We start from the raw sequence: 24,518 nt of genomic DNA, 5'->3' as shown, positions 1-24,518 counted from the left end.
GTGCCCAGGCACACACTCACTCACACATGCAAACATCCAGGAATTTGAACCTACGATAATGAGTGTGATAATGAGGTTTGGGCATTGGTTTGGAATGCGCTAAATTACAAGTTAGGAGTCTGTTCTGTCCTAAGGACTTGTCATAGAGCTTCACTGGCCTCTCTCTTGCCAGTCTTCAAACACGTCTGTTAGGGACACGTCTGTCAGGGACACATCTGTCAGGGACACGACTGTCAGGGACACGTCTGTCAGGGACACTTCTGTCAGGGACACGACTGTCAGGGACACGTCTGTCAGGGACACGACTGTCAGGGACACTTCTGTCAGGGACACGACTGTCAGGGACACGTCTGTCAGGGACACTTCTGTCAGGGACACGTCTGTCAGGGACACGACTGTCAGGGACACATCTGTCAGGGACACGACTGTCAGGGACACATCTGTCAGGGACACATCTGTCAGGGACACATCTGTCAGGGACACGTCTGTCAGGGACACGTCTGTCAGGGACAGGTCTGTCAGGGACACGTCTGTCAGGGACACGTCTGTCAGGGACACATCTGTCAGGGACACGTCTGTCAGGGACACGTCTGTCAGGGACACGTCTGTCAGGGACACGTCTGTCAGGGAAACTTCTGTCAGGGACACGTCTGTCAGGGACAGGTCTGTCAGGGACAGGTCTGTCAGGGACAGGTCTGTCAGGGACACGTCTGTCAGGGACAGGTCATTTACGTTTCCTTCCATTTAACACCTTCATTTGAAAATGTACATCTATATTTGTAATGTGACTTTGATGATGACACATGGCTTCTAATGACATGAAGGAATGAGAAAGTAAAGACCAGGGACAGAGATGGATAGAATGGAAGGATGAAGGAAGAAAGAGGCAGAGTAAGAAGATAAACAGGGAGAGAGAGAGTAAAGGGGGTTGACGACTAAAGAGAGAGAACAGAATAGAGGGAAAGGGAGTAGGAGGCAGAGGGGGGAGTCACATCAAGGAAATGAAAAGCAAGGGAAGGAGAAAGAGAGGTGTGGGCGACTCGCCCTGAGAGACGGTAGTCATGGTAACATATGAAAATGAAGGGATGAAAGATGAATAGAGACTTTTGGTAAGAGAGGGCAAATACATAAAAACAAGCTGCTAATTAAATGTCACACTAAAAGTAAATGCAGAGCAGTTACTACACGAACACAGACTCAAAGGATGGTGAGGACTCTCCCTCTCTCCTATCTCCCTCTCTCCTATCTCTTTATATGGTGGCATGTCTGACCTGTAGTCAGCTGGGGTCACACACCATCTAGAGTCAAGGGGACAGGGTCAGGGATCAACATGACAGAGCCCTCCCAAATCTTGAATATGTCAATAAACAGATCTTGAGAAAAGGAATTAACAGGATAGATCCTTAAAGACGAGTGTGTATGTGTGGGTGTGCGATCAATAAGGCCAGTATTTCATGGTAAGTGTGTGTTTGTGTGCGTGTGCTCTTAAAGGGGAAGATAAGTGTCATGTCAGTGCTTGTTCTAAAAGCGACACAGTCTCAGTTTGGACAGTGGCTGCTGCTGTAGGCCAGGCTTTTAGTTTCTCTCATCTCAATCCCACTTGCCTCTCTTCTACTCTACTTGTCCTCTTCCTATCTCACTTTTATATCCACTCTGTCTGTTTCTGACCTGTCCTTTCACATTCTGTCTCTCTCCTCCCCTCTCTCGCACTGTATCATCCCTGTCCTCTTTCATCCTCTCTCAGCCTCTCTCTCGCTCTGTGCTCTGCAGTGACAGTTAACAGAGGCAGCTGTTTACCGTCATTTATACATCAGTCATCCCTCGCTCTGGGGGTTCTCCACTCGGACACTCTCTCTCTCTGTCCACCATCACCCTCTTTTCCTCTCTGTGATCAGATGATCAGGAGAGAAGTAATTATGACTTATTATGACTGTCTGGGACCAGATGATCAGGAGGGAAGTAATTATGACTTATTATGACTGTCTGGGACCAGATGATCAGGAGGGAAGTAATTATGACTTATTATGACTGTCTGTGATCACTTGGGAGTATTAATTCCACACATATAATTATGGTAGAAATTTGAGAATTGCCCTGTTAATACTAGAATATTTACTGTACATAACATAGATATCAGTATTGCCAGTAATATGCTATTACTCAGCTATTTTCAGCTATAGTGATCAAATAGGGTTATCATTATCAGTGTTAGTCAAGCCAAAGTCTCTTGTCCCAAAAACAACCATTCTCATTGAGGTGTATCTACATAAAGTCATACAGCATCATATCTCATGTCAGCCCAAGAAGTTGGCATGTACCTTCAGTCCATCAGCCATGCATGGCTCCTGTACCTTCAGTCCATCAGCCATGCATGGCTCCTGTACCTTCAGTCCATCAGCCATGCATGGCTCCTGTACCTTCAGTCCATCAGCCATGCATGGCTCCTGGCTGAGTATTCTGATTATTTGACCTAAAAAAACATTATGTCCCTTGATAGCTTGAAATGCTGAGAAGTGCTTAAAATCCCTATTTGGACCGTGGGCTGGGCCATCCTAGAGGAAAGCAGACCTTATATAGCCTAGCCTACACTATATTTCAACTACCTGTATAAATAATGTGTAGATACATTTATTTGAGACAGCAGGCATTGCCATCTAGGCAGCTTCTACGGCCTAGTCCAGCCAAAGGACAAGGAAGTTGTAATTTTCTACAGTAAACACATTTGCAACTGTAAATGAAATCAAGAGGAAAGGGTAATCATAAATACAATGCAGCCTACACTTAACACGGTAGGTAGTAACCCCATAATAAGCCTACCATGAATAACTTGCAGATGAGAGAGATGACTTGACTTACTACAGAACTTGAAATGCCCGGTAGCCTACGTAATGAGGCGTAGTCACTCACAGCCTCAAATTATGCGATGTCTAAACTCATTCTAGTAAAATCTCTTGGGCTGGCTCGGGTTGACAAAGATTAGCAACGCCACATATAGGCTACAATGGAATGCTTCCCACTACAGTTGCCAACATTGCTGCAGTTTTCAATTATTTTGGTGTTGGTGTTTTGTCACATCGTTAGATATGCCTACAGTACACACACGAAGGGAAATTATATTATCACGAAACCATGATTTGATCCCAACGAGGTGCTGCGCGCTATCACTCGTCCGGACACCATGGCACATACGCCGTGTCCCTTTGGCGGTGGGCCGAGACACAGTGGTCTGTCCCTATCGCACCACGCGTCTCCTCGCCTCCAGCAACACCCCCTCTCCTCCTCACACACTGCCTCTACCGTCCCCTCCCATCCCCGGGCTCTGCTCGGCTCTGTCTCCCCTCTCTACCACACATATACATCAGTATGTCTTTAGCACGGGTAGCGCTATACAGTCAGCGAGCGGAGAAGCCCGTTTAGTATTCCGAGCACAGGGGAAGAGAGGGAGGGAGGGGAGAGTGAAATACAAAGAAAAAAACAGGGTGAGAAGACAGAAAACACATTCCAAGACAAGAAAATAGGAAAGAATGAGAGGGGAGCGGAGAGATACCATATTGTTCATTTCTCCCTCTCAGTCTACCCCTCCGCCTTATTCTTCAATCCCAGGTGCAGTATTTGAACCCATTTTCCTGTCTTGGGGTAGAGGGCGGAATGTTGATTTTTAACGCGTCGCATCTGAAAAAATAGGCTGGTGTTTAGATGAAAAGGGCAGGTAGGAGAGGGAGCAGTTTCGGATACAACATAGAGGTTTGATGATATTTCATTTTTGTCATATTAATACACGCCTATATGTCGTTATATAGGTTCGGCTACTCACCATAATATCCTGTGTGATCTTAAGTGTTATAGTCTATCTATACTGTAGCTATGTGCCACCTAACTGACTGTATGTCTGTCCGGTTCAAATATACATTTTATGCATATTTTGTGCAGTGATGTGCGAATGTAATCTATTCTAATTTAATGTATAGCCCATTGGTTCGAGCGTTATGGCATGCATATAGTAGCCTATGTAGCCTACACTGTAGGTTATCTCTCGCACAAGTGTGCAGTGTGCATAGCATGTATGTGGGTTTATATGTCTGTCGGGATGTAAGCCATTGCTCTCAGATAAATCCAACTTTTGAATGCATGTATAGGTGTATAGGGCGAAACACGCACACACACACACACACACACACACACACACACACACACACACACACACACACACACACACACACACACACACACACACACACACACACACACAGCATGAGTAAGACAGGGGAAACATGTAGGAGCTGAAACGAGTGTTATTCCCCTCCACCCACCCCACCCCTCTCTCCTCTCCCTTCTCCCCTCTCCCCCCATCAAAGGCACAGTGGCTCTGGCTTTATGAGATAGACTTCCATAATTATGCAAATATGAATATGCTCATATGTAACCAAAGTCATAAGGATAGTCTCGATGGCTCACTGACTTTGACGTAAATGTAAGTGAAGTATGAAGCGAGGGCTATCCACGTGCACTGTGTGGGTGGTGAGAATGTTGCCATCTTAGTATTGGACCAGTGAACTGCTCTGCATATATGGATGTGCAGCTTCTTCCACCGGCTCTAGTCTGCACAGGAAGAGAGCGGAACCAGTATCCCAGGGTTCCTCACTGGCCTCTCGCTCAGCTTGGTGCTCGCGCTGTGTTTCCTGTGTGACGATATAGATAATTTAGACACTCGCGGGAGCAGGCCTGAAGCAGCAGAGAGCCCTGCATGCAGCACAGCAGACTTCAGTGTGTGTGTGTGTGTGTGTGTGTGTGTGTGTGTGTGTGTGTGTGTGTGTGTGTGTGTGTGTGTGTGTGTGATGTAGGGACATAAACAGAATATTGAAACCTCCAACGTCGGATAGTTGTACTAAAAGCTTGCCTATGGGCTGTTACAGGCCAGCCTGGAGTAACCTAAAGGCTGAGTCGCAGGCAGCAAAGCTATTACCTTTAGTCAATAGACATTAATACAAGGTCTTCAATCTTGGCCTTGTATTTCTAGTGCCATCTCACAGCCAAATACAGGAAGCAGTCCTCTTTTGTAGCGGTAAAGGTATTTGGTAGTATCTATTTAGCCTAGTGCATCAGTTTGACACAGTTGGATGAGCAGAGAGCACAGATGATATTGGCCCAGACAGACATGACGCTGTGATGCACTGGCCTCGATAGGTAGGAAGTGATGCAAAGGTCCATGCCAGTGCTAGTGAGAAAAGGTCATGACCTCTGTGTGAGTCACGGAGGGCCCTGCATCCAGTGACTTCATGTTTTAAAGGATGAGTCTTGAGGTCGGAAGTGATAGTGCGCTTATAACACAAGTCCATGGAATACAGTAGAACAGACAGCACAGAACTGAGGAGAGGATGGTAGAGGAGAGGAGAGGATGGTAGAGTAGAGGAGAGGATGGTAGAGTAGAAGAGAGGATGGTAGAGTAGAGGAGAGGATGGTAGAGTAGAGGTGAGGATGGTAGAGTAGAGGAGAGGATGGTAGAGTAGAGGAGAGGATGGTAGAGTAGAGTAGAGGATGGTAGAGTAGAGTAGAGGATGGGTGAGTAGAGGAGAGGATGGTAGAGTAGAGTAGAGGATGGTAGAGTAGAGTAGAGGATGGTAGAGTAGAGTAGAGGATGGGTGAGTAGAGGAGAGGATGGTTGAGTAGAGGAGAGGATTGTAGAGTAGAGGAGAGGATGGTAGAGTAGAGGAGAGGATGGTAGAGTAGAAGAGAGGATGGTAGAGTAGAGGAGAGGATGGTAGAGTAGAGGAGAGGATGGTAGAGTAGAGGAGAGGATGGTAGAGTAGAGGAGAGGATGGTAGAGTAGAGTAGAGGATGGTAGAGTAGAGGAGAGGATGGTAGAATAGAGGAGAGGATGGTAGAATAGAGGAGAGGATGGTAGAGTAGATGATGGTAGAGTAGAGTAGAGGATGGTAGAGTAGAGGATGGTAGAGTAGAGTAGAGGATGGTAGAGTAGAGGATGGTAGAGTAGAGTAGAGGATGGTAGAGTAGAGGATGGTAGAGTAGAGTAGAGGATGGTAGAGTAGAGGATGGTTGAGTAGAGTAGAGGATGGTAGAGTAGAGGAGAGGATGGTAGAGTAGAGGATGGTAGAGTAGAGGAGAGGATGGTAGAGTAGAGGAGAGGATGGTAGAGTAGAGGAGAGGATGGTAGAGTAGAGGAGAGGATGGTAGAGTAGAGTAGAGGAGAGGATGGTAGAGTAGAGGAGAGGATGGTAGAGTAGAGGAGAGGATGGTAGAGTAGAGTAGAGGAGAGGATGGTAGAGTAGAGGAGAGGATGGTAGAGTAGAGTAGAGGATGGGTGAGTAGAGGAGAAGATGGTAGAGTAGAGGATGGTAGAGTAGAGGAGAGAATGGTAGAGTAGAGGAGAGGATGGTAGAGTAGAGTAGAGGATGGGTGAGTAGAGGAGAAGATGGTAGAGTAGAGGATGGTAGAGTAGAGGAGAGGATGGTAGAGTAGAGTAGAGGATGGTAGAGTAGAGGAGAGGATGGTAGAGTAGAGTAGAGGATGGTAGAGTAGAGGAGAGGATGGTAGAGTAGAGGAGAGGATGGTAGAGTAGAGGAGAGGATGGTAGAGTAGAGTAGAGGATGGTAGAGTAGAGGAGAGGATGGTAGAATAGAGGAGAGGATGGTAGAATAGAGGAGAGGATGGTAGAGTAGATGATGGTAGAGTAGAGTAGAGGATGGTAGAGTAGAGGATGGTTGAGTAGAGTAGAGGATGGTAGAGTAGAGGATGGTTGAGTAGAGTAGAGGATGGTAGAGTAGAGGAGAGGATGGTAGAGTAGAGGATGGTAGAGTAGAGGAGAGGATGGTAGAGTAGAGGAGAGGATGGTAGAGTAGAGGAGAGGATGGTAGAGTAGAGTAGAGGAGAGGATGGTAGAGTAGAGGAGAGGATGGTAGAGTAGAGGAGAGGATGGTAGAGTAGAGGAGAGGATGGTAGAGTAGAGTAGAGGAGAGGATGGTAGAGTAGAGGAGAGGATGGTAGAGTAGAGTAGAGGATGGGTGAGTAGAGGAGAAGATGGTAGAGTAGAGGATGGTAGAGTAGAGGAGAGAATGGTAGAGTAGAGGAGAGGATGGTAGAGTAGAGTAGAGGATGGGTGAGTAGAGGAGAAGATGGTAGAGTAGAGGAGAGGATGGTAGAGTAGAGGATGGTAGAGTAGAGTAGAGGATGGTAGAGTAGAGTAGAGGATGGTAGAGTAGAGGAGAAGATGGTAGAGTAGAGTAGAGGATGGTAGAGTAGAGTAGAGTAGAGGATGGTAGAGTAGAGTAGAGGATGGTAGAGTAGAGTAGAGGATGGTAGAGTAGAGGAGAAGATGGTAGAGTAGAGGAGAGGATGGTAGAGTAGAGTAGAGGATGGTAGAGTAGAGTAGAGGATGGTTGAGTAGAGTAGAGGATGGTAGAGTAGAGGAGAAGATGGTAGAGTAGAGTAGAGGATGGTAGAGTAGAGTAGAGTAGAGGATGGTAGAGTAGAGTAGAGGATGGTAGAGTAGAGGAGAAGATGGTAGAGTAGAGTAGAGGATGGTTGAGTAGAGTAGAGGATGGTAGAGTAGAGGAGAAGATGGTAGAGTAGAGGATGGTAGAGTAGAGTAGAGGATAGTAGAGTAGAGGATGGTAGAGTAGAGGAGAGGATGGTAGAATAGAGGAGATGATGGTAGAATAGAGGAGAGGATGGTAGAGTAGATGATGGTAGAGTAGAGTAGAGGATGGTAGAGTAGAGGATGGTAGAGTAGAGTAGAGGATGGTAGAGTAGAGGATGGTAGAGTAGAGTAGAGGATGGTAGAGTAGAGGAGAGGATGGTAGAGTAGAGGATGGTAGAGTAGAGGATGGTTGAGTAGAGTAGAGGATGGTAGAGTAGAGGAGAGGATGGTAGAGTAGAGGATGGTAGAGTAGAGGAGAGGATGGTAGAGTAGAGGAGAGGATGGTAGAGTAGAGTAGAGGATGGTAGAGTAGAGTAGAGGATGGTTGAGTAGAGTAGAGGATGGTAGAGTAGAGGAGAAGATGGTAGAGTAGAGTAGAGGATGGTAGAGTAGAGTAGAGTAGAGGATGGTAGAGTAGAGTAGAGGATGGTAGAGTAGAGTAGAGGATGGTAGAGTAGAGGAGAAGATGGTAGAGTAGAGTAGAGGATGGTAGAGTAGAGTAGAGGATGGTAGAGTAGAGGAGAAGATGGTAGAGTAGAGTAGAGGATGGTTGAGTAGAGTAGAGGATGGTAGAGTAGAGGAGAAGATGGTAGAGTAGAGTAGAGGATGGTAGAGTAGAGTAGAGGATGGTAGAGTAGAGTAGAGGATGGTAGAGTAGAGGAGAGGATGGTAGAATAGAGGAGATGATGGTAGAATAGAGGAGAGGATGGTAGAGTAGATGATGGTAGAGTAGAGTAGAGGATGGTAGAGTAGAGGATGGTAGAGTAGAGTAGAGGATGGTAGAGTAGAGGATGGTAGAGTAGAGTAGAGGATGGTAGAGTAGAGGAGAGGATGGTAGAGTAGAGGATGGTAGAGTAGAGGATGGTTGAGTAGAGTAGAGGATGGTAGAGTAGAGGAGAGGATGGTAGAGTAGAGGATGGTAGAGTAGAGGAGAGGATGGTAGAGTACAGGAGAGGATGGTAGAGTAGAGGAGAGGATGGTAGAGTAGAGTAGAGGAGAGGATGGTAGAGTAGAGGAGAGGATGGTAGAGTAGAGGAGAGGATGGTAGAGTAGAGGAGAGGATGGTAGAGTAGAGTAGAGGAGAGGATGGTAGAGTAGAGGAGAGGATGGTAGAGTAGAGTAGAGTATGGGTGAGTAGAGGAGAAGATGGTAGAGTAGAGGATGGTAGAGTAGAGGAGAGAATGGTAGAGTAGAGGAGAGGATGGTAGAGTAGAGTAGAGGATGGGTGAGTAGAGGAGAAGATGGTAGAGTAGAGGATGGTAGAGTAGAGGAGAGGATGGTAGAGTAGAGTAGAGGATGGTAGAGTAGAGGAGAGGATGGTAGAGTAGAGTAGAGGATGGTAGAGTAGAGGAGAGGATGGTAGAGTAGAGGAGAGGATGGTAGAGTAGAGGAGAGGATGGTAGAGTAGAGTAGAGGATGGTAGAGTAGAGGAGAGGATGGTAGAATAGAGGAGAGGATGGTAGAATAGAGGAGAGGATGGTAGAGTAGATGATGGTAGAGTAGAGTAGAGGATGGTAGAGTAGAGGATGGTTGAGTAGAGTAGAGGATGGTAGAGTAGAGGATGGTTGAGTAGAGTAGAGGAGAGGATGGTAGAGTAGAGGATGGTAGAGTAGAGGAGAGGATGGTAGAGTAGAGGAGAGGATGGTAGAGTAGAGGATGGTAAAGTAGAGGAGAGGATGGTAGAGTAGAGGAGAGGATGGTAGAGTAGAGGAGAGGATGGTAGAGTAGAGTAGAGTAGAGGATGGTAGAGTAGAGTAGAGGATGGTAGAGTAGAGGAGAAGATGGTAGAATAGAGGAGATGATGGTAGAATAGAGGAGAGGATGGTAGAGTAGATGATGGTAGAGTAGAGTAGAGGATGGTAGAGTAGAAGATGGTAGAGTAGAGTAGAGGATGGTAGAGTAGAGGATGGTAGAGTAGAGTAGAGGATGGTAGAGTAGAGGATGGTAGAGTAGAGTAGAGGATGGTAGAGTAGAGGATGGTAGAGTAGAGTAGAGGATGGTAGAGTAGAGTAGAGGATGGTTGAGTAGAGTAGAGGATGGTAGAGTAGAGTAGAGGATGGTAGAGAAGAGTAGAGTAGAGGATGGTAGAGTAGAGTAGAGGATGGTAGAGTAGAGGATGGTAGAGTAGAGTAGAGGATGGTAGAGTAGAGTAGAGGATGGTTGAGTAGAGTAGAGGATGGTAGAGTAGAGTAGAGGATGGTAGAGAAGAGTAGAGTAGAGGATGGTAGAGTAGAGTAGAGGATGGTAGAGTAGAGGAGAAGATGGTAGAGTAGAGTAGAGGATGGTTGAGTAGAGTAGAGGATGGTAGAGTAGAGGAGAAGATGGTAGAGTAGAGTAGAGGATGGTAGAGTAGAGTAGAGGATGGTAGAGTAGAGTAGAGGATGGTAGAGTAGAGGAGAGGATGGTAGAATAGAGGAGATGATGGTAGAATAGAGGAGAGGATGGTAGAGTAGAGGATGGTAGAGTAGAGTAGAGGATGGTAGAGTAGAGGATGGTAGAGTAGAGTAGAGGATGGTAGAGTAGAGGATGGTAGAGTAGAGTAGAGGATGGTAGAGTAGAGGATGGTAGAGTAGAGTAGAGGATGGTAGAGTAGAGGATGGTTGAGTAGAGTAGAGGATGGTAGAGTAGAGGAGAGGATGGTAGAGTAGAGGATGGTAGAGTAGAGGAGAGGATGGTAGAGTAGAGGAGAGGATGGTAGAGTAGAGGAGAGGATGGTAGAGTAGAGTAGAGGAGAGGATGGTAGAGTAGAGGAGAGGATGGTAGAGTAGAGGAGAGGATGGTAGAGTAGAGGAGAGGATGGTAGAGTAGAGTAGAGGAGAGGATGGTAGAGTAGAGGAGAGGATGGTAGAGTAGAGTAGAGGATGGGTGAGTAGAGGAGAAGATGGTAGAGTAGAGGATGGTAGAGTAGAGGAGAGAATGGTAGAGTAGAGGAGAGGATGGTAGAGTAGAGTAGAGGATGGGTGAGTAGAGGAGAAGATGGTAGAGTAGAGGATGGTAGAGTAGAGGAGAGGATGGTAGAGTAGCGTAGAGGATGGTAGAGTAGAGGAGAGGATGGTAGAGTAGAGGAGAGGATGGTAGAGTAGAGTAGAGGATGGTAGAGTAGAGGAGAGGATGGTAGAATAGAGGAGAGGATGGTAGAATAGAGGAGAGGATGGTAGAGTAGATGATGGTTGAGTAGAGTAGAGGATGGTAGAGTAGAGGATGGTTGAGTAGAGTAGAGGAGAGGATGGTAGAGTAGAGGATGGTAGAGTAGAGGAGAGGATGGTAGAGTAGAGGAGAGGATGGTAGAGTAGAGGATGGTAGAGTAGAGGAGAGGATGGTAGAGTAGAGGAGAGGATGGTAGAGTAGAGGAGAGGATGGTAGAGTAGAGGAAAGGAGAGGAGAGGATGGTAGAGTAGAGGATGGTAGAGTAGAGGAGAGGATGGTAGAGTAGAGGATGGTAGAGTAGAGGAGAGGATGGTAGAGTAGAGGATGGTAGAGTAGAGGAGAAGATGGTAGAGTAGAGGAGAGGATGGTAGAGTAGAGGAGAGGATGGTAGAGTAGAGGAGAGGATGGTAGAGTAGAGTAGAGGAGAGGATGGTAGAGTAGAGGAGAGGATGGTAGAGTAGAGGAGAGGATGGTAGAGTAGAGTAGAGGAGAGGATGGTAGAGTAGAGGAGAGGATGGTAGAGTAGAGTAGAGGATGGGTGAGTAGAGGAGAAGATGGTAGAGTAGAGGATGGTAGAGTAGAGGAGAGAATGGTAGAGTAGAGGAGAGGATGGTAGAGTAGAGTAGAGGATGGGTGAGTAGAGGAGAAGATGGTAGAGTAGAGGAGAGGATGGTATAGTAGAGGATGGTAGAGTAGAGTAGAGGATGGTAGAGTAGAGTAGAGGATGGTAGAGTAGAGTAGAGGATGGTAGAGTAGAGGAGAAGATGGTAGAGTAGAGTAGAGGATGGTAGAGTAGAGTAGAGGATGGTAGAGTAGAGTAGAGGATGGTTGAGTAGAGTAGAGGAGATTATGGTAGAGTAGAGTAGAGGATGGTAGAGTAGAGTAGAGGATGGTAGAGTAGAGGAGAAGATGGTAGAGTAGAGTAGAGGATGGTAGAGTAGAGTAGAGGATGGTTGAGTAGAGTAGAGGATGGTAGAGTAGAGGAGAAGATGGTAGAGTAGAGTAGAGGATGGTAGAGTAGAGGATGGTAGAGTAGAGGAGAGGATGGTAGAGTAGAGGAGAAGATGGTAGAGTAGAGTAGAGGATGGTAGAGTAGAGTAGAGTAGAGGATGGTAGAGTAGAGGAGAAGATGGTAGAGTAGAGTAGAGGATGGTAGAGTAGAGTAGAGGATGGTAGAGTAGAGGAGAGGATGGTAGAGTAGAGGATGGTAGAGTAGAGGAGAGGATGGTAGAGTAGAGTAGAGGATGGTAGAGTAGAGTAGAGGATGGTAGAGTAGAGTAGAGGATGGTTGAGTAGAGTAGAGGATGGTAGAGGATAGGATGGTAGAGTAGAGGAGAAGATGGTAGAGTAGAGGATGGTAGAGGATAGGATGGTAGAGTAGAGGAGAAGATGGTAGAGTAGAGGATGGAGTGGAGTAGAGTAGAATTTTCACACAACCTGTCTTTGCTCATTTACATTTTCTCTCACTCAATCACATAGGCTGTCGTTTTTCAGACAGAGCGTTACTTCGAATAGCAAAGGAATTCTGTTAAAAGGTAACAGTTGCTGAGCCTGTAGAGTGAAAGTCAGCCGTGCAAATGAGAAGGAGACGATGAAATCTTCTAAACCCATCCAAGTGTTTGATTTGTCTCTGAAAGTAATCCAAACTGCTTCGCCCTTTGGTCGAATTCACCACTTCTGTTGCGGTGAAAGGAAAAGGGAAGTCCCTCAAGAAAGACTGACGTCTGATGTGAAATAATGTGCAATATTTCAAAGGACTTGCTGACATGACCATAATCTCTGCATAATAGTCGCTACACAGCAGGTAATGTGATATTATACTAATTTTGACATAATGCAAAGCTGTGATGTTGAGCGTATTCTGTGTGAGAGACATACTGTGTCAGGCTCAGGTGTGATGCCTTCCTTTGAAGGGGAAACCCAGTGAATGAGCTGAGATTTACGCTCCTCTCCTATGATCCCCTGTGTGTGAAATGCGTGCTTTTTGGGTTTCAATGTGTCACAGTTCACACATTTACTCCTCTCCTCCTCTTCTGCCTTTTTGGCTTTTCTTAACAAATTAACAAACTGGCACAACCTCAGAGATTCATCACACTCGAGAGAGAGAGAGAAGGCCCCGAGAGCATGCCCAGAATCAGTTGTCCCAAAGCAAATACAAGCCTCACCCATTATAGGCCCAAAGAAACATCTGGCCTAAAACCACTGCTTAAGTGCACTTTCAGTCAACATCATTCATCACATGTTAAATGTGTTTAGCTGGAGGGGGTCTCTGATTGGACAGTGACGTTATTAACCATCTGTTTTTTGCCATAAGATTGGGCAGTAGCCTTGGTTATCCGTCTCTGACCTTAGTGGGCGCCTGCCTGGCTGCTCTCTGCTACATGATTGGACAGTGACCTTACTGGTGCCAGATTAATGTTTTGTGATTGGAACGTGACCTTCCTGGTTCCCGAGTCCATGTTGGGTGTTTGAGCAGTGAATTTACCACCATTTTGTGATTGGACAGTGACCTCACACCACTTACCTATTCTCTGTTGTTTGATTGGACAGTGACCTTCCTGGTTGCATAGGCTGTCTATTGTGATTGGACAGAGCACGTCCTTGGTTTTCCAGTCTCTGTAGTGTGATTAGACAAATACCTTCCCTGCTGTCCCGTCGCTGTAGTGCGATTGGACAGTGACCTTCCTGGTTGACCGGTCTCTGTTGGTGTATTGGTTGCCTAAGGTTATTGATTTAAAACAGGGCAGCAGTCAATGGAATGTCTGTGGGAGGTTTGTGTTCCTTTGTGGCTGTGAGCGTCTCAGTATAGAGTGTTGTATGGAGGAAGAGATGAGTCTGTACGTGTCTGATATTTATCAGTAAATAATGAAGCTCTGTAAATATTTTGCTTCTAGTAAATTGCACAGCCAGACCTTGATTACTATTGTTGCTATGTCACCAACACTGCCTCCTGTTCCATTCCATTCCTTTCTACTTACCTTTCATCTCCTCCTCTCCTTTCATCTAATGTCCATATCGCTCCTTTCTCTCCCCTCTTTCTCATACCATCTCCTTCTCTCTCACATACACATCCATACACATTCTCTTTCACATACCATCTCATTCTCTCTCACAGACACATCCATACACATCCTCTTTCTCATACCATCTCATTCTCTCTCACAGACACATCCATACACATCCTCTTTCTCACACCATCTCATTCTCTCTCACATACACATCCATACACATTCTCTTTCTCACACCATCTCATTCTCTCTCACAGACACATCCATACACATTCTCTTTCTCATACCATCTCATTCTCTTTCTCACACCATCTCATTCTCTCTCACAGACACATCCATACACATCCTCTTTCTCACACCATCTCATTCTCTCTCACAGACACATCCATACACATTCTCTTTCTCATACCATCTCATTCTCTTTCTCACACCATCTCATTCTCTCTCACAGACACATCCATACACATCCTCTTTCTCACACCATCTCATTCTCTCTCACAGACACATCCATACACATCCTCTTTCTCATACCATCTCATTCTCTTTCTCACACCATCTCATTCTCTCTCACAGACACATCCATACACATCCTCTTTCTCACACCATCTCATTCTCTCTCACAGACACATCCATACACATCCTCTTTCTCATACCATCTCATTCTCTTTCACATACACATCAATACACATCCTCTTTCTCATACCATCTCCTTCTCTCTCACAGACACATCCATACACATCCTCTTTCTCATACCATCTCATTCTCTCTCACAGACACATCCATACACATTCTCTTTCTCATACCATCTCCTTCTCTCTCACAGACACATCCATACACATCCTCTTTCTCATACCATCTCATTCTCTCTCACAGACACATCCATACACATCCTCTTTCTCATACCATCTCATTCTCTCTCACAGACACATCCATACACATCCTCTTTCTCATACCATCTCCTTCTCTCTCACAGACACATCCATACACATTCTCTTTCTCATACCATCTCCTTCTCTCTCACAGACACATCCATACACATCCTCTTTCTCATACCATCTCCTTCTCTCTCACAGACACATCCATACACATTCTCTTTCTCACACCATCTCCTTCTCTCTCACAGACACATCCATACACATCCTCTTTCTCATACCATCTCCTTCTCTCTCACAGACACATCCATACACATCCTCTTTCTCATACCATCTCCTTCTCTCTCACAGACACATCCATACACATTCTCTTTCTCACACCATCTCCTTCTCTCTCACAGACACATCCATACACATCCTCTTTCTCATACCATCTCCTTCTCTCTCACAGACACATCCATACACATCCTCTTTCTCATACCATCTCCTTCTCTCTCACAGACACATCCATACACATTCTCTTTCTCATACCATCTCATTCTCTCTCACAGACACATCCATACACATTCTCTTTCTCATACCATCTCATTCTCTCTCACAGACACATCCATACACATTCTCTTTCTCATACCATCTCATTCTCTCTCACAGACACATCCATATACACATCCTCTTTCTCATACCATCTCATTCTCTTACACAGACACATCCATACACATTCTCTTTCTCTCCCCTCTCTTTTCCTGCCTCCCCCTGATGTTCTTGCTGCCATTTGAGAGGACCAGTTTTGTGCCAGACAGCCATTCCTCAGATTGAGATATGCTGGGTTTTAAAGTCACACTCAGAAAGATTTACTATCTCAGTCTGGATGGAGGGGAGTGGAGCGGGGATACAGACTGGGGTGTTGGGTTGGGGGTAGCGTTTTCATGCGCTAATCTCAGGCTCATTTTTTACAATGGAGCGAGCTGAGATGGACAGATAAATGGACCTAGTTGAGTCTGAGTTTCCTTTCTGAACCTATTCCAGACTAATTGACGGACCTAATATGCCTATCAGAAGTTTTCAGATAGAGAGAAAGAGTGTGTTTGAGAGAGAGAGAGAGAGAGGGAGAGAGAGAGAAAGAGAAAGAGAGAAAGAGTGTGTTTGAGAGAGAGTGAGAGAGAGAGATGAGGAAGGAGAAATGGCACCAACATGTCCTGTCCTGAGTCTTGTCCTGATTGAAATGTGTCTCTTCTTAATGCTGTGATGGATTGATGGATTGATGGCCAGGGAGATAGATGGACAAAAAAGCAACACTTTGCTAGGTAGGTTGTCAGTCACTGCACAAAGACTGATGCTGACATTTCACAGAACCAGAATCATCAAATGATAAATAGATGTTCCTTTGGCCGAACAGGGTTCTCATTGGACAAGTGGGCCTACCTCTCGCTGATACGACGTCTCGTTGGACGTTCTGGCAGCAGACACCTCACTGATGAGAAATCTTATTACAGATTGCCAGCTATTACTGTGAATGTAGACATTCATTCATTTATGTATTTTTAGACATATTTCTACCATATATCGCTGCAGACACACAGACCGTTTGAAAGGGAGAGAGCTATAGAGAACGAGAAAGTTGGGGCATTGACCTGCTTTTTGGAGACAGAATGAGTTCAAAATAAAGGGAGAATGTTAAGGAGCTCTGGAAATAGAGTTCTCTGAGAAAAGGACAAAGAGGACACAACGTCTGTCTGTATGTGCACTGAAACACTAACAGTCCTGGGATTTTACAGTCTGTGTACTACTGAGAGCATCCAAACAACAAGAGACAAATTCAATGTAATACCCTTGTGGAACCATTGTAATACAATCTCTATCACAATCTCTGTGGATTTTGTTATTGACCTCATTCAGTAATGTGTTGTCATTGTCTTTCAGGTGATGTTGGAGCCATTTTTAAGACATTCTATGAATCTAGGTTGGAGGAAAACCAGGAAAACTACTGCATTCCATTGAATCTGCTTGGAACTACATTACCCAGAGCTGAACCGTGCTCTAAATGCTGTTAGAGCTATCCCTATCTCTGTGACATTAGAAGAAGAAGAACACAAACTAGTATAAGGTTATGAATTTGTTGGAAGCATAACCAAGTGTTGTTCAGCTGTATCTTGGTGGAGAAGACATTTCAAACATGACAGGGACTCCTAGGCTTTACAAACAACTCTAATACAGGTATGTTGACTTAAAACAGAAATAAAAATGTACCATAAACCAGGTTTCCATCCAACCATTAAACGCAGATGAATTACCTGACATATAAAAAAAAGTCAAGGCTGATGGAAACAGGAAATGTCCGACAGACAATTTGTTCATTCGACATGTTGGAATCTTTTTTGTGTCTGTAAAACTAGTTCTCTGAGAAATGGTAACGGGAATGCCTTCATGCGCAAATATTGATATAATAACCATCATATCGAAAATAAACTTGGAGTCACACGATGACCTCCCACCACGACATGGAAGAGCAGGAAAGGTTTACAGGCAGATCATGAACTTCACATGGTGGTTAAGTGCACATTGGTCATGCAAATTTCCATGAAGATAAATATCGAGGGTAGGCTATTATTTGAATTCTGGGGATATGATGATCGGTGCTTGGCTGCCAATTATCATATCAGTGAACTTGTCTAGAGAGCATGCGCCAAAACCAGATTGGCCAAGAATGCTATTTATCACAACAGTTTTTGTGACAAAACCATCGGTACCCCATTTAATGTACATGTTTTATCCGGTACATAGGAACTTAACCACAAAAGTGATTTTTATCACACACAGACTTTTATCCACAATGGGTTAGTTTGATGGAAACTCACCTCTGGTGGGAAAATGCACATATTGTTTTATGCAGATTTGAGAATATTTGCATGAAAATCTGTCACCAATTGGTACAATGATAACAGTACCTATTTATACATCGTCTTTCATCTTCTTTTTCCTAATCTTTTCCATTAATTTCTCTCAGGAAAAGACAAAGGGGTGGGTTTGGCTCACATTTATGGGCGTGTCAGACATGGAGGGTCTCTGCTAGACTCCGCCTAAGTAGACAGCACCTGACAGAGCCCCTCCCCTTATTCCTGGATTGGTCCAATCTCCCCCGGGCCCACCCATTTCTCCAGACCCTCCAAGGAACGTGGTCGGATCGAACCTCTTCTCACCCAGGTGCCGTCCGTTTGGTGAGGGCGGCGAGGGCTGTGCTGTGATTGGTTGACTGCGGGTGGGAGTGCAATGCGGATTGGAGGATGTCGGGGGACTGGGATGAAGACCACCTGTGTAAGAAGGCTCTCACTCTGGTGGAGGAGTTGTGCTTACACTCCTCAGCGAAGGACAGCCATGAAGCCAGCTGCCGAGACTTTGTCTACATGATGAGGGGACAGCAGCACGAAACAGGTAACAACATAGTAACATACAGTAACATACAGGAATCATTCACATACACTAACATACACTAACATACAGTAACATACAGGAATCATTCACATACACTAACATACAGTAACATACAGGAATCATTCACATACACTAACATACAGTAACATACAGGGATCATTCACATACACTAACAAACAGTAACATACAGGGATCATTCACATACACTAACATACAGTAACATACAGGAATCATTCACATATACTAACATACAGTAACATACAGGAATCATTCACATACACTAACATACAGTAACATACAGTAACATACAGGAATCATTCACATACACTAACATACAGTAACATACAGAAATCATTCACATACACTAACATACAGTAACATACAGGAATCATTCACATACACTAACATACAGTAACATACAGGGATCATTCACATACACTAACATACAGTAACATACAGGAATCATTCACATATACTAACATACAGTAACATACAGGAATCATTCACATACACTAACATACAGTAACATACAGGAATCATTCACATACACTAACATACAGTAACATACATGCATCATTCACATACACTAACATACAGTAACATACATGCATCATTCACATACACTAACATACAGTAACATACAGGAATCATTCACATACACTAACATACAGTAACATACATGCATCATTAACAACACACTAACATACAGTAACATACATGCATCATTAACAACACACTAACATACAGTAACATACAGGAATCATTCACATACACTAACATACAGTAACATACAGGAATCATTCACATACACTAACATACAGTAACATACAGGAATCATTAACAACACACTAACATACAGTAACATACATGCATCATTAACAACACACTAACATACAGTAACATACATGCATCATTAACAACACACTAACATACAGTAACATACAGTAACATACATGCATCATTAACAACACACTAACATACAGTAACATACATGCATCATTAACAACACACTAACATACAGTAACATACAGGAATCATTCACATACACTAACATACAGTAACATACAGGAATCATTCACATACACTAACATACAGTAACATACAGGGATCATTCACATACACTAACATACAGTAACATACAGGAATCATTCACATACACTAACATACAGTAACAAACAGGGATCATTCACATACACTAACATACAGTAACATACAGGAATCATTCACATACACTAACATACAGTAACATACGGGAATCATTCACATATACTAACATACAGTAACATACATGAATCATTCACATACACTAGCATACAGTAACATACAGGAATCATTCACATACACTAACATACAGTAACATACATGCATCATTAACAACACACTAACATACAGTAACATACATGCATCATTAACAACACACTAACATACAGTAACATACAGGAATCATTAACAACACACCAACATACAGGAATCATTAGCAACACAGTAACATACAGGAATCATTAGCAACACACTAACATACTGTAACATACAGGAATCATTAACACACACTAACATACAGAAATATACAGGAATCATTAACAACACAGTAACATACATGCATCATTAACAACACACTAACACACAGTAACACACAGTAACATACAGGAATCATTAACACACACTAACATACAGAAATATACAGGAATCATTAACAACACAGTAACATACATGCATCATTAACAACACACTAACACACAGTAACATACAGTAACATACAGGAATCACTAACAACACAGTATCATTAGCAACACAGTAACATACAGGAATCATTAGCAACACACTAACATACTGTAACATACAGGAATCATTAACACACAGTAACATACAGTAACATATTGGAATCATTAACAACACAGTAACATACAGTAACATACAGGAATCATTAGCAACACAGTAACATACAGGAATCATTAGCAACACACTAACATACTGTAACCTACAGGAATCATTAACACACACTAACATACAGGAACATACAGGAATCATTACCAACACAGTAACATACAGTAACATATATGAATCATTAACAACACACTAACACACAGTAACATACAGTAACATACAGGAATCATTAACAACACAGTAACATACAGTAACATACAGTAACATACAGGAATCATTAGCAACACAGTAACATACAGGAATCATTAGCAACACACTAACATACTGTAACCTACAGGAATCATTAACACACACTAACATACAGGAACATACAGGAATCATTACCAACACAGTAACATACAGTAACATATATGAATCATTAACAACACACTAACACACAGTAACATACAGTAACATACAGGAATCATTAACAACACAGTAACATACAGTAACATACAGTAACACATAGGAATAATTAACAACACAGTAACGCCTCCTGGGTGGCGCAGTGGTTAAGGGCGCTGTACTGCAGCGCCAGCTGTGCCACCAGAGACTCTGGGTTCGCGCCCAGGCTCTGTCGTAACCGGCCGCGACCTGGAGGTCCATGGGGCGACGCACAATTGGCATAGCGTTGCCAATTGCGGAGGGAGGGTTTAGCCGGTAGGGATATCCTTGTCTCATCGTACACCAGCGACTTCTGTGGCGGGCCGGGCGCAGTGCACGCTAACCAAGGTTGCCAGGTGCACAGTGTTTCCTCTGACACATTAATGCGGCTGACTTCCGGGTTGGATGGTGCTGTGTTAAGAAGCAGTGTGGCTTGGTTGGGTTGTGTATCGGAGGACGCATGACTTTCAACCTTCGTCTCTCCCGAGCCCGTACGGGAGTTGTAGCGATGAGACAAGATAGTAGAGAGAAGACAATTTGGATACCACAAAATTGGGTAGAAAAAGGGGGTCAAATAAAAAAATATATTTTAAAATTATTTTAAAAAACAACACAGTAACATACAGGAATCATTAACAACACATACAGTAACATACAGGAATCATTAACAACACATACAGTAACATACAGGAATCATTAACAACACATACAGTAACATACAGGAATCATTAACAACACATACAGTAACATACAGGAATCACTAACAACACATACAGTAACATACAGGAATCATTAACAACACATACAGTAACATACAGGAATCATTAACAACACATACAGTAACATACAGGAATCATTAACAACACATACAGTAACATGCAGGAATCATTAACAACACAGTAACATACAGGAATCATTAGCAACACATACAGTAACATACAGGAATCATTAACAACACACTAACATACAGTAACATACAGGAATCATTAACAACACATACAGGAATCATTAGCAACACATACAGTAACATACAGGAATCATTAACAACACATACAGTAACATACAGGAATCATTAACAACACACTAACATACAGTAACATGCAGGAATCATTAACAACACAGTAACATACAGGAATCATTAGCAACACATACAGTAACATACAGGAATCATTAACAACACACTAACATACAGTACCATACAGGAATCATTAACAACACATACAGTAACATACAGGAATCATTAACAACACATACAGTAACATACAGGAATCATTAACAACACACTAACATACAGTAACATGCGGGAATCATTAACAGAGTAACATACAGGAATCATTATAAACACTCCAACATACAATAACATACACGAATCATTAACACACAGTAACATACAAAAACATACAGGAATCATTAACAACACTTTAACATACAATAACATACAGGAATCATTAACAACACACTAACATACATGAATCAACAACACAGTAACATACAGAAACATACAGGAATCATTAACAACACACTAACATACAGTAACATATTGGAATCATTAACAACACACTAATGTACAGTAACATACAGGAATCATTAACAACACACAGTAACATACAGGAATCATTAACAACCCACTAACACACAGTAACCTACAGTAACATACATGAATCATTAGCAACACACTAACACACAGTAACATACAGTAACATACAGGAATCATTAACAACACAGTAACATACAGGAATCATTAACAACACACTAACATACAGTAACCATTAACAGAGTAACATACAGGGATCATTAAAAACACAATAACATACAGGAATCATTAACACACACTAACATACATGAATCAGCAACACAGTAACATGCAGCAACATACAAGAATCATTAACAACACAGTAACAAACAGTAACATACAGGAATCATTATAAACATAGTAACACACAGTAACATACTTGAATCATTAACAACACACAGTGAAATACAGAAACATATAGGGATCATTAACAACACAGTAGCATACAGAAACATATAGGGATCATTAACAACACAGTAGCATACAGAAACATATAGGGATCATTAACAACACAGTAACATACAGAAACATATAGGGATCATTAACAACACACTAACATACAGGAATCATTAACAACACACAGTGACATACAGTAACATATAGGGATCATTAACAACACACTAACATACAGGAATCATTAGCCATGTGTTTTTCTGTCCAAGTGACATTAGCAAGAAAAAAATCCCAGGAAACACTCCTGGCCGTAGTAATGTGTATTGTGGGATAGAGCAGAATATCCTGAAGAAGAGTTATTATCTGGGTTCTGATGCCAGGGTTGCCCTGAGGGGCTGGCTAGCACCCCCACAACAAATCAGGGCACCTCCGGAACACTTTGAAATATTCATGAGACATTTCCAAATTGATAAGGAAGGTCCAGCCCTCTGTTTATAGGGCAAACCAAAGAGTCCAAGTGCAATCCCAACCTGGCTAATTGTAAATATGGAGCATCGTCCCAGATCCCTTTGAATGAATTCTACACAGCAGAGTGGATGAGTGGTGGCGCTAGCTAGCTACAGTCCCAGCAGCATTCTGGTCCTGTGTGGATTCTCATGGAGAGGTTTTGGAGCGGTGGCAGAAATGTGCAGTAGTGTAGATTAGAGGGGATGCGTGTGGATCAGTGTGCTGTAGTGTAGATTAGGCTGGATCTGCTGCATGGAGCACCTAGAGATTTGTGTGACACAGTGCAGGATGTCATCATGCAGTGGGTTTGGTGGGAGGCGTTAGCGGATAGCCTCTGGGTAATGACGTGATAAACCAAAGCAAGGGCCTCTGGGCAGTACAGGATCCGCCATCCGTCGCCTGTCTGTCAATCAATGGCTTGTGTAAGTAAGCAGGGTGGGTGTGAGCTGTTTGATGTTCTGCCTGAAAAACTCCCAGTCGGATACATCACTTACTGATTGACAGCCGGTGTCAATCTGCCCCATGCTGGGTTTCTGTCTCAGAAGAACCACCCCCACCTGCCTCCGCCAAGCTACCCCCCTCACACACACACACACACACACACACACACACACACACACACACACACACACACACACACACACACACACACACACACACACACACACACACACACACACACACACACACACACACACACACACTCACACACACACACACACACACACACACACACACACACACACACGTTAACGGTTAGGCTGTGTGGTTTAGGACTGACCTATGAGCACCTGACCTCCTGAAAGACTAATGAATAAACAACGTTTTCCTGCTGACAGTCTCCCCCCACACACATATCTATGCTCCCTGAGCTGCCACACACACACACACAAACATGCACAAACACACACATGCAGAGACACACACACACACTGTTATTCTCTCTCTACCGTCCTAAACCCCTTCCCTCTTTAGTCTTATCTATGCTCCCTGAGCTGCCACACACACACACACAAACATGCACAAACACACACATGCAGAGACACACACACACACTGTTATTCTCTCTCTACCGTCCTAAACCCCTTCCCTCTTTAGTTCTCTCTCTAAATCCTCGTTGCCTTGTTTGTCCTCCATCTCTCTCCATCATTATCTCTTTTTGTTTTCTTCTGTGGCGTGGCATGTTGGTAGATGTTGACTATATTAACTTGGCTGTATCCTTCTGAATGTGACCAGTCAGCCAATATGTCTGCTTCAACATGGTTACCAATCTGTCTCTATCTGGCCCGCCCCTACAGCCTCTCTCCTCTCCTCTCCCCCCTCTCTTCTCTCAGAATCTCCCTCTCTCTCTTATCATGCACTACACCTATTCCCTCTGTCCTTATTTCTTCTTCCCTTTTTCCTTTCTCGTTCCCCCACTCATTTTCTTTCCCACCACCTCTTTCGTTCCACCTCTCTTCTCTCCCTTAGGGCTCCTCTCCCCTTTCTCTCTCTCTCTCTCTCTCTCTCTCTCTCTCTCTCTCTCTCTCGCTCTCTCTCTCTCTCTCTCTCTCGCTCTCCCTCTTTCTCTCTGATCATATCCTTTGAACAAGTGCTGATTAATGTCATACATAGACTGATGAATAATA

At 43.7% G+C, this 24,518-nt stretch overlaps 1 protein-coding gene across 2 annotated transcripts in view; it reads left to right on the top strand.

Moving 5' to 3' along the window:
- Positions 1-3,257: 3,257 nt before the first annotated feature.
- The window catches only part of LOC110538614 (synaptotagmin-C), a 48,931-nt gene continuing 27,670 nt past the window's right edge, over positions 3,258-24,518 (top strand). The window contains exons 1-3 of one of the 2 annotated variants that reach the window (XM_036938715.2): positions 3,258-3,603; positions 16,602-16,895; positions 17,686-18,110. In XM_036938715.2, the coding sequence (XP_036794610.1) occupies positions 17,963-18,110 (148 nt within the window). In that variant the 5' untranslated portion in view covers positions 3,258-3,603; positions 16,602-16,895; positions 17,686-17,962. The remainder of the gene's footprint in view (positions 3,604-16,601; positions 16,896-17,685; positions 18,111-24,518) is intronic. The other variant, XM_036938720.2, reaches the window with a different exon arrangement.

The sequence above is a fragment of the Oncorhynchus mykiss genome, chromosome 12 (assembly GCF_057628025.1).
Source record: "Oncorhynchus mykiss isolate SJ-2025 chromosome 12, ASM5762802v1, whole genome shotgun sequence".
NCBI classification, from domain to species: Eukaryota; Metazoa; Chordata; class Actinopteri; order Salmoniformes; family Salmonidae; genus Oncorhynchus; species Oncorhynchus mykiss.
This window is presented reverse-complemented; position numbering and strand designations above follow the sequence as displayed.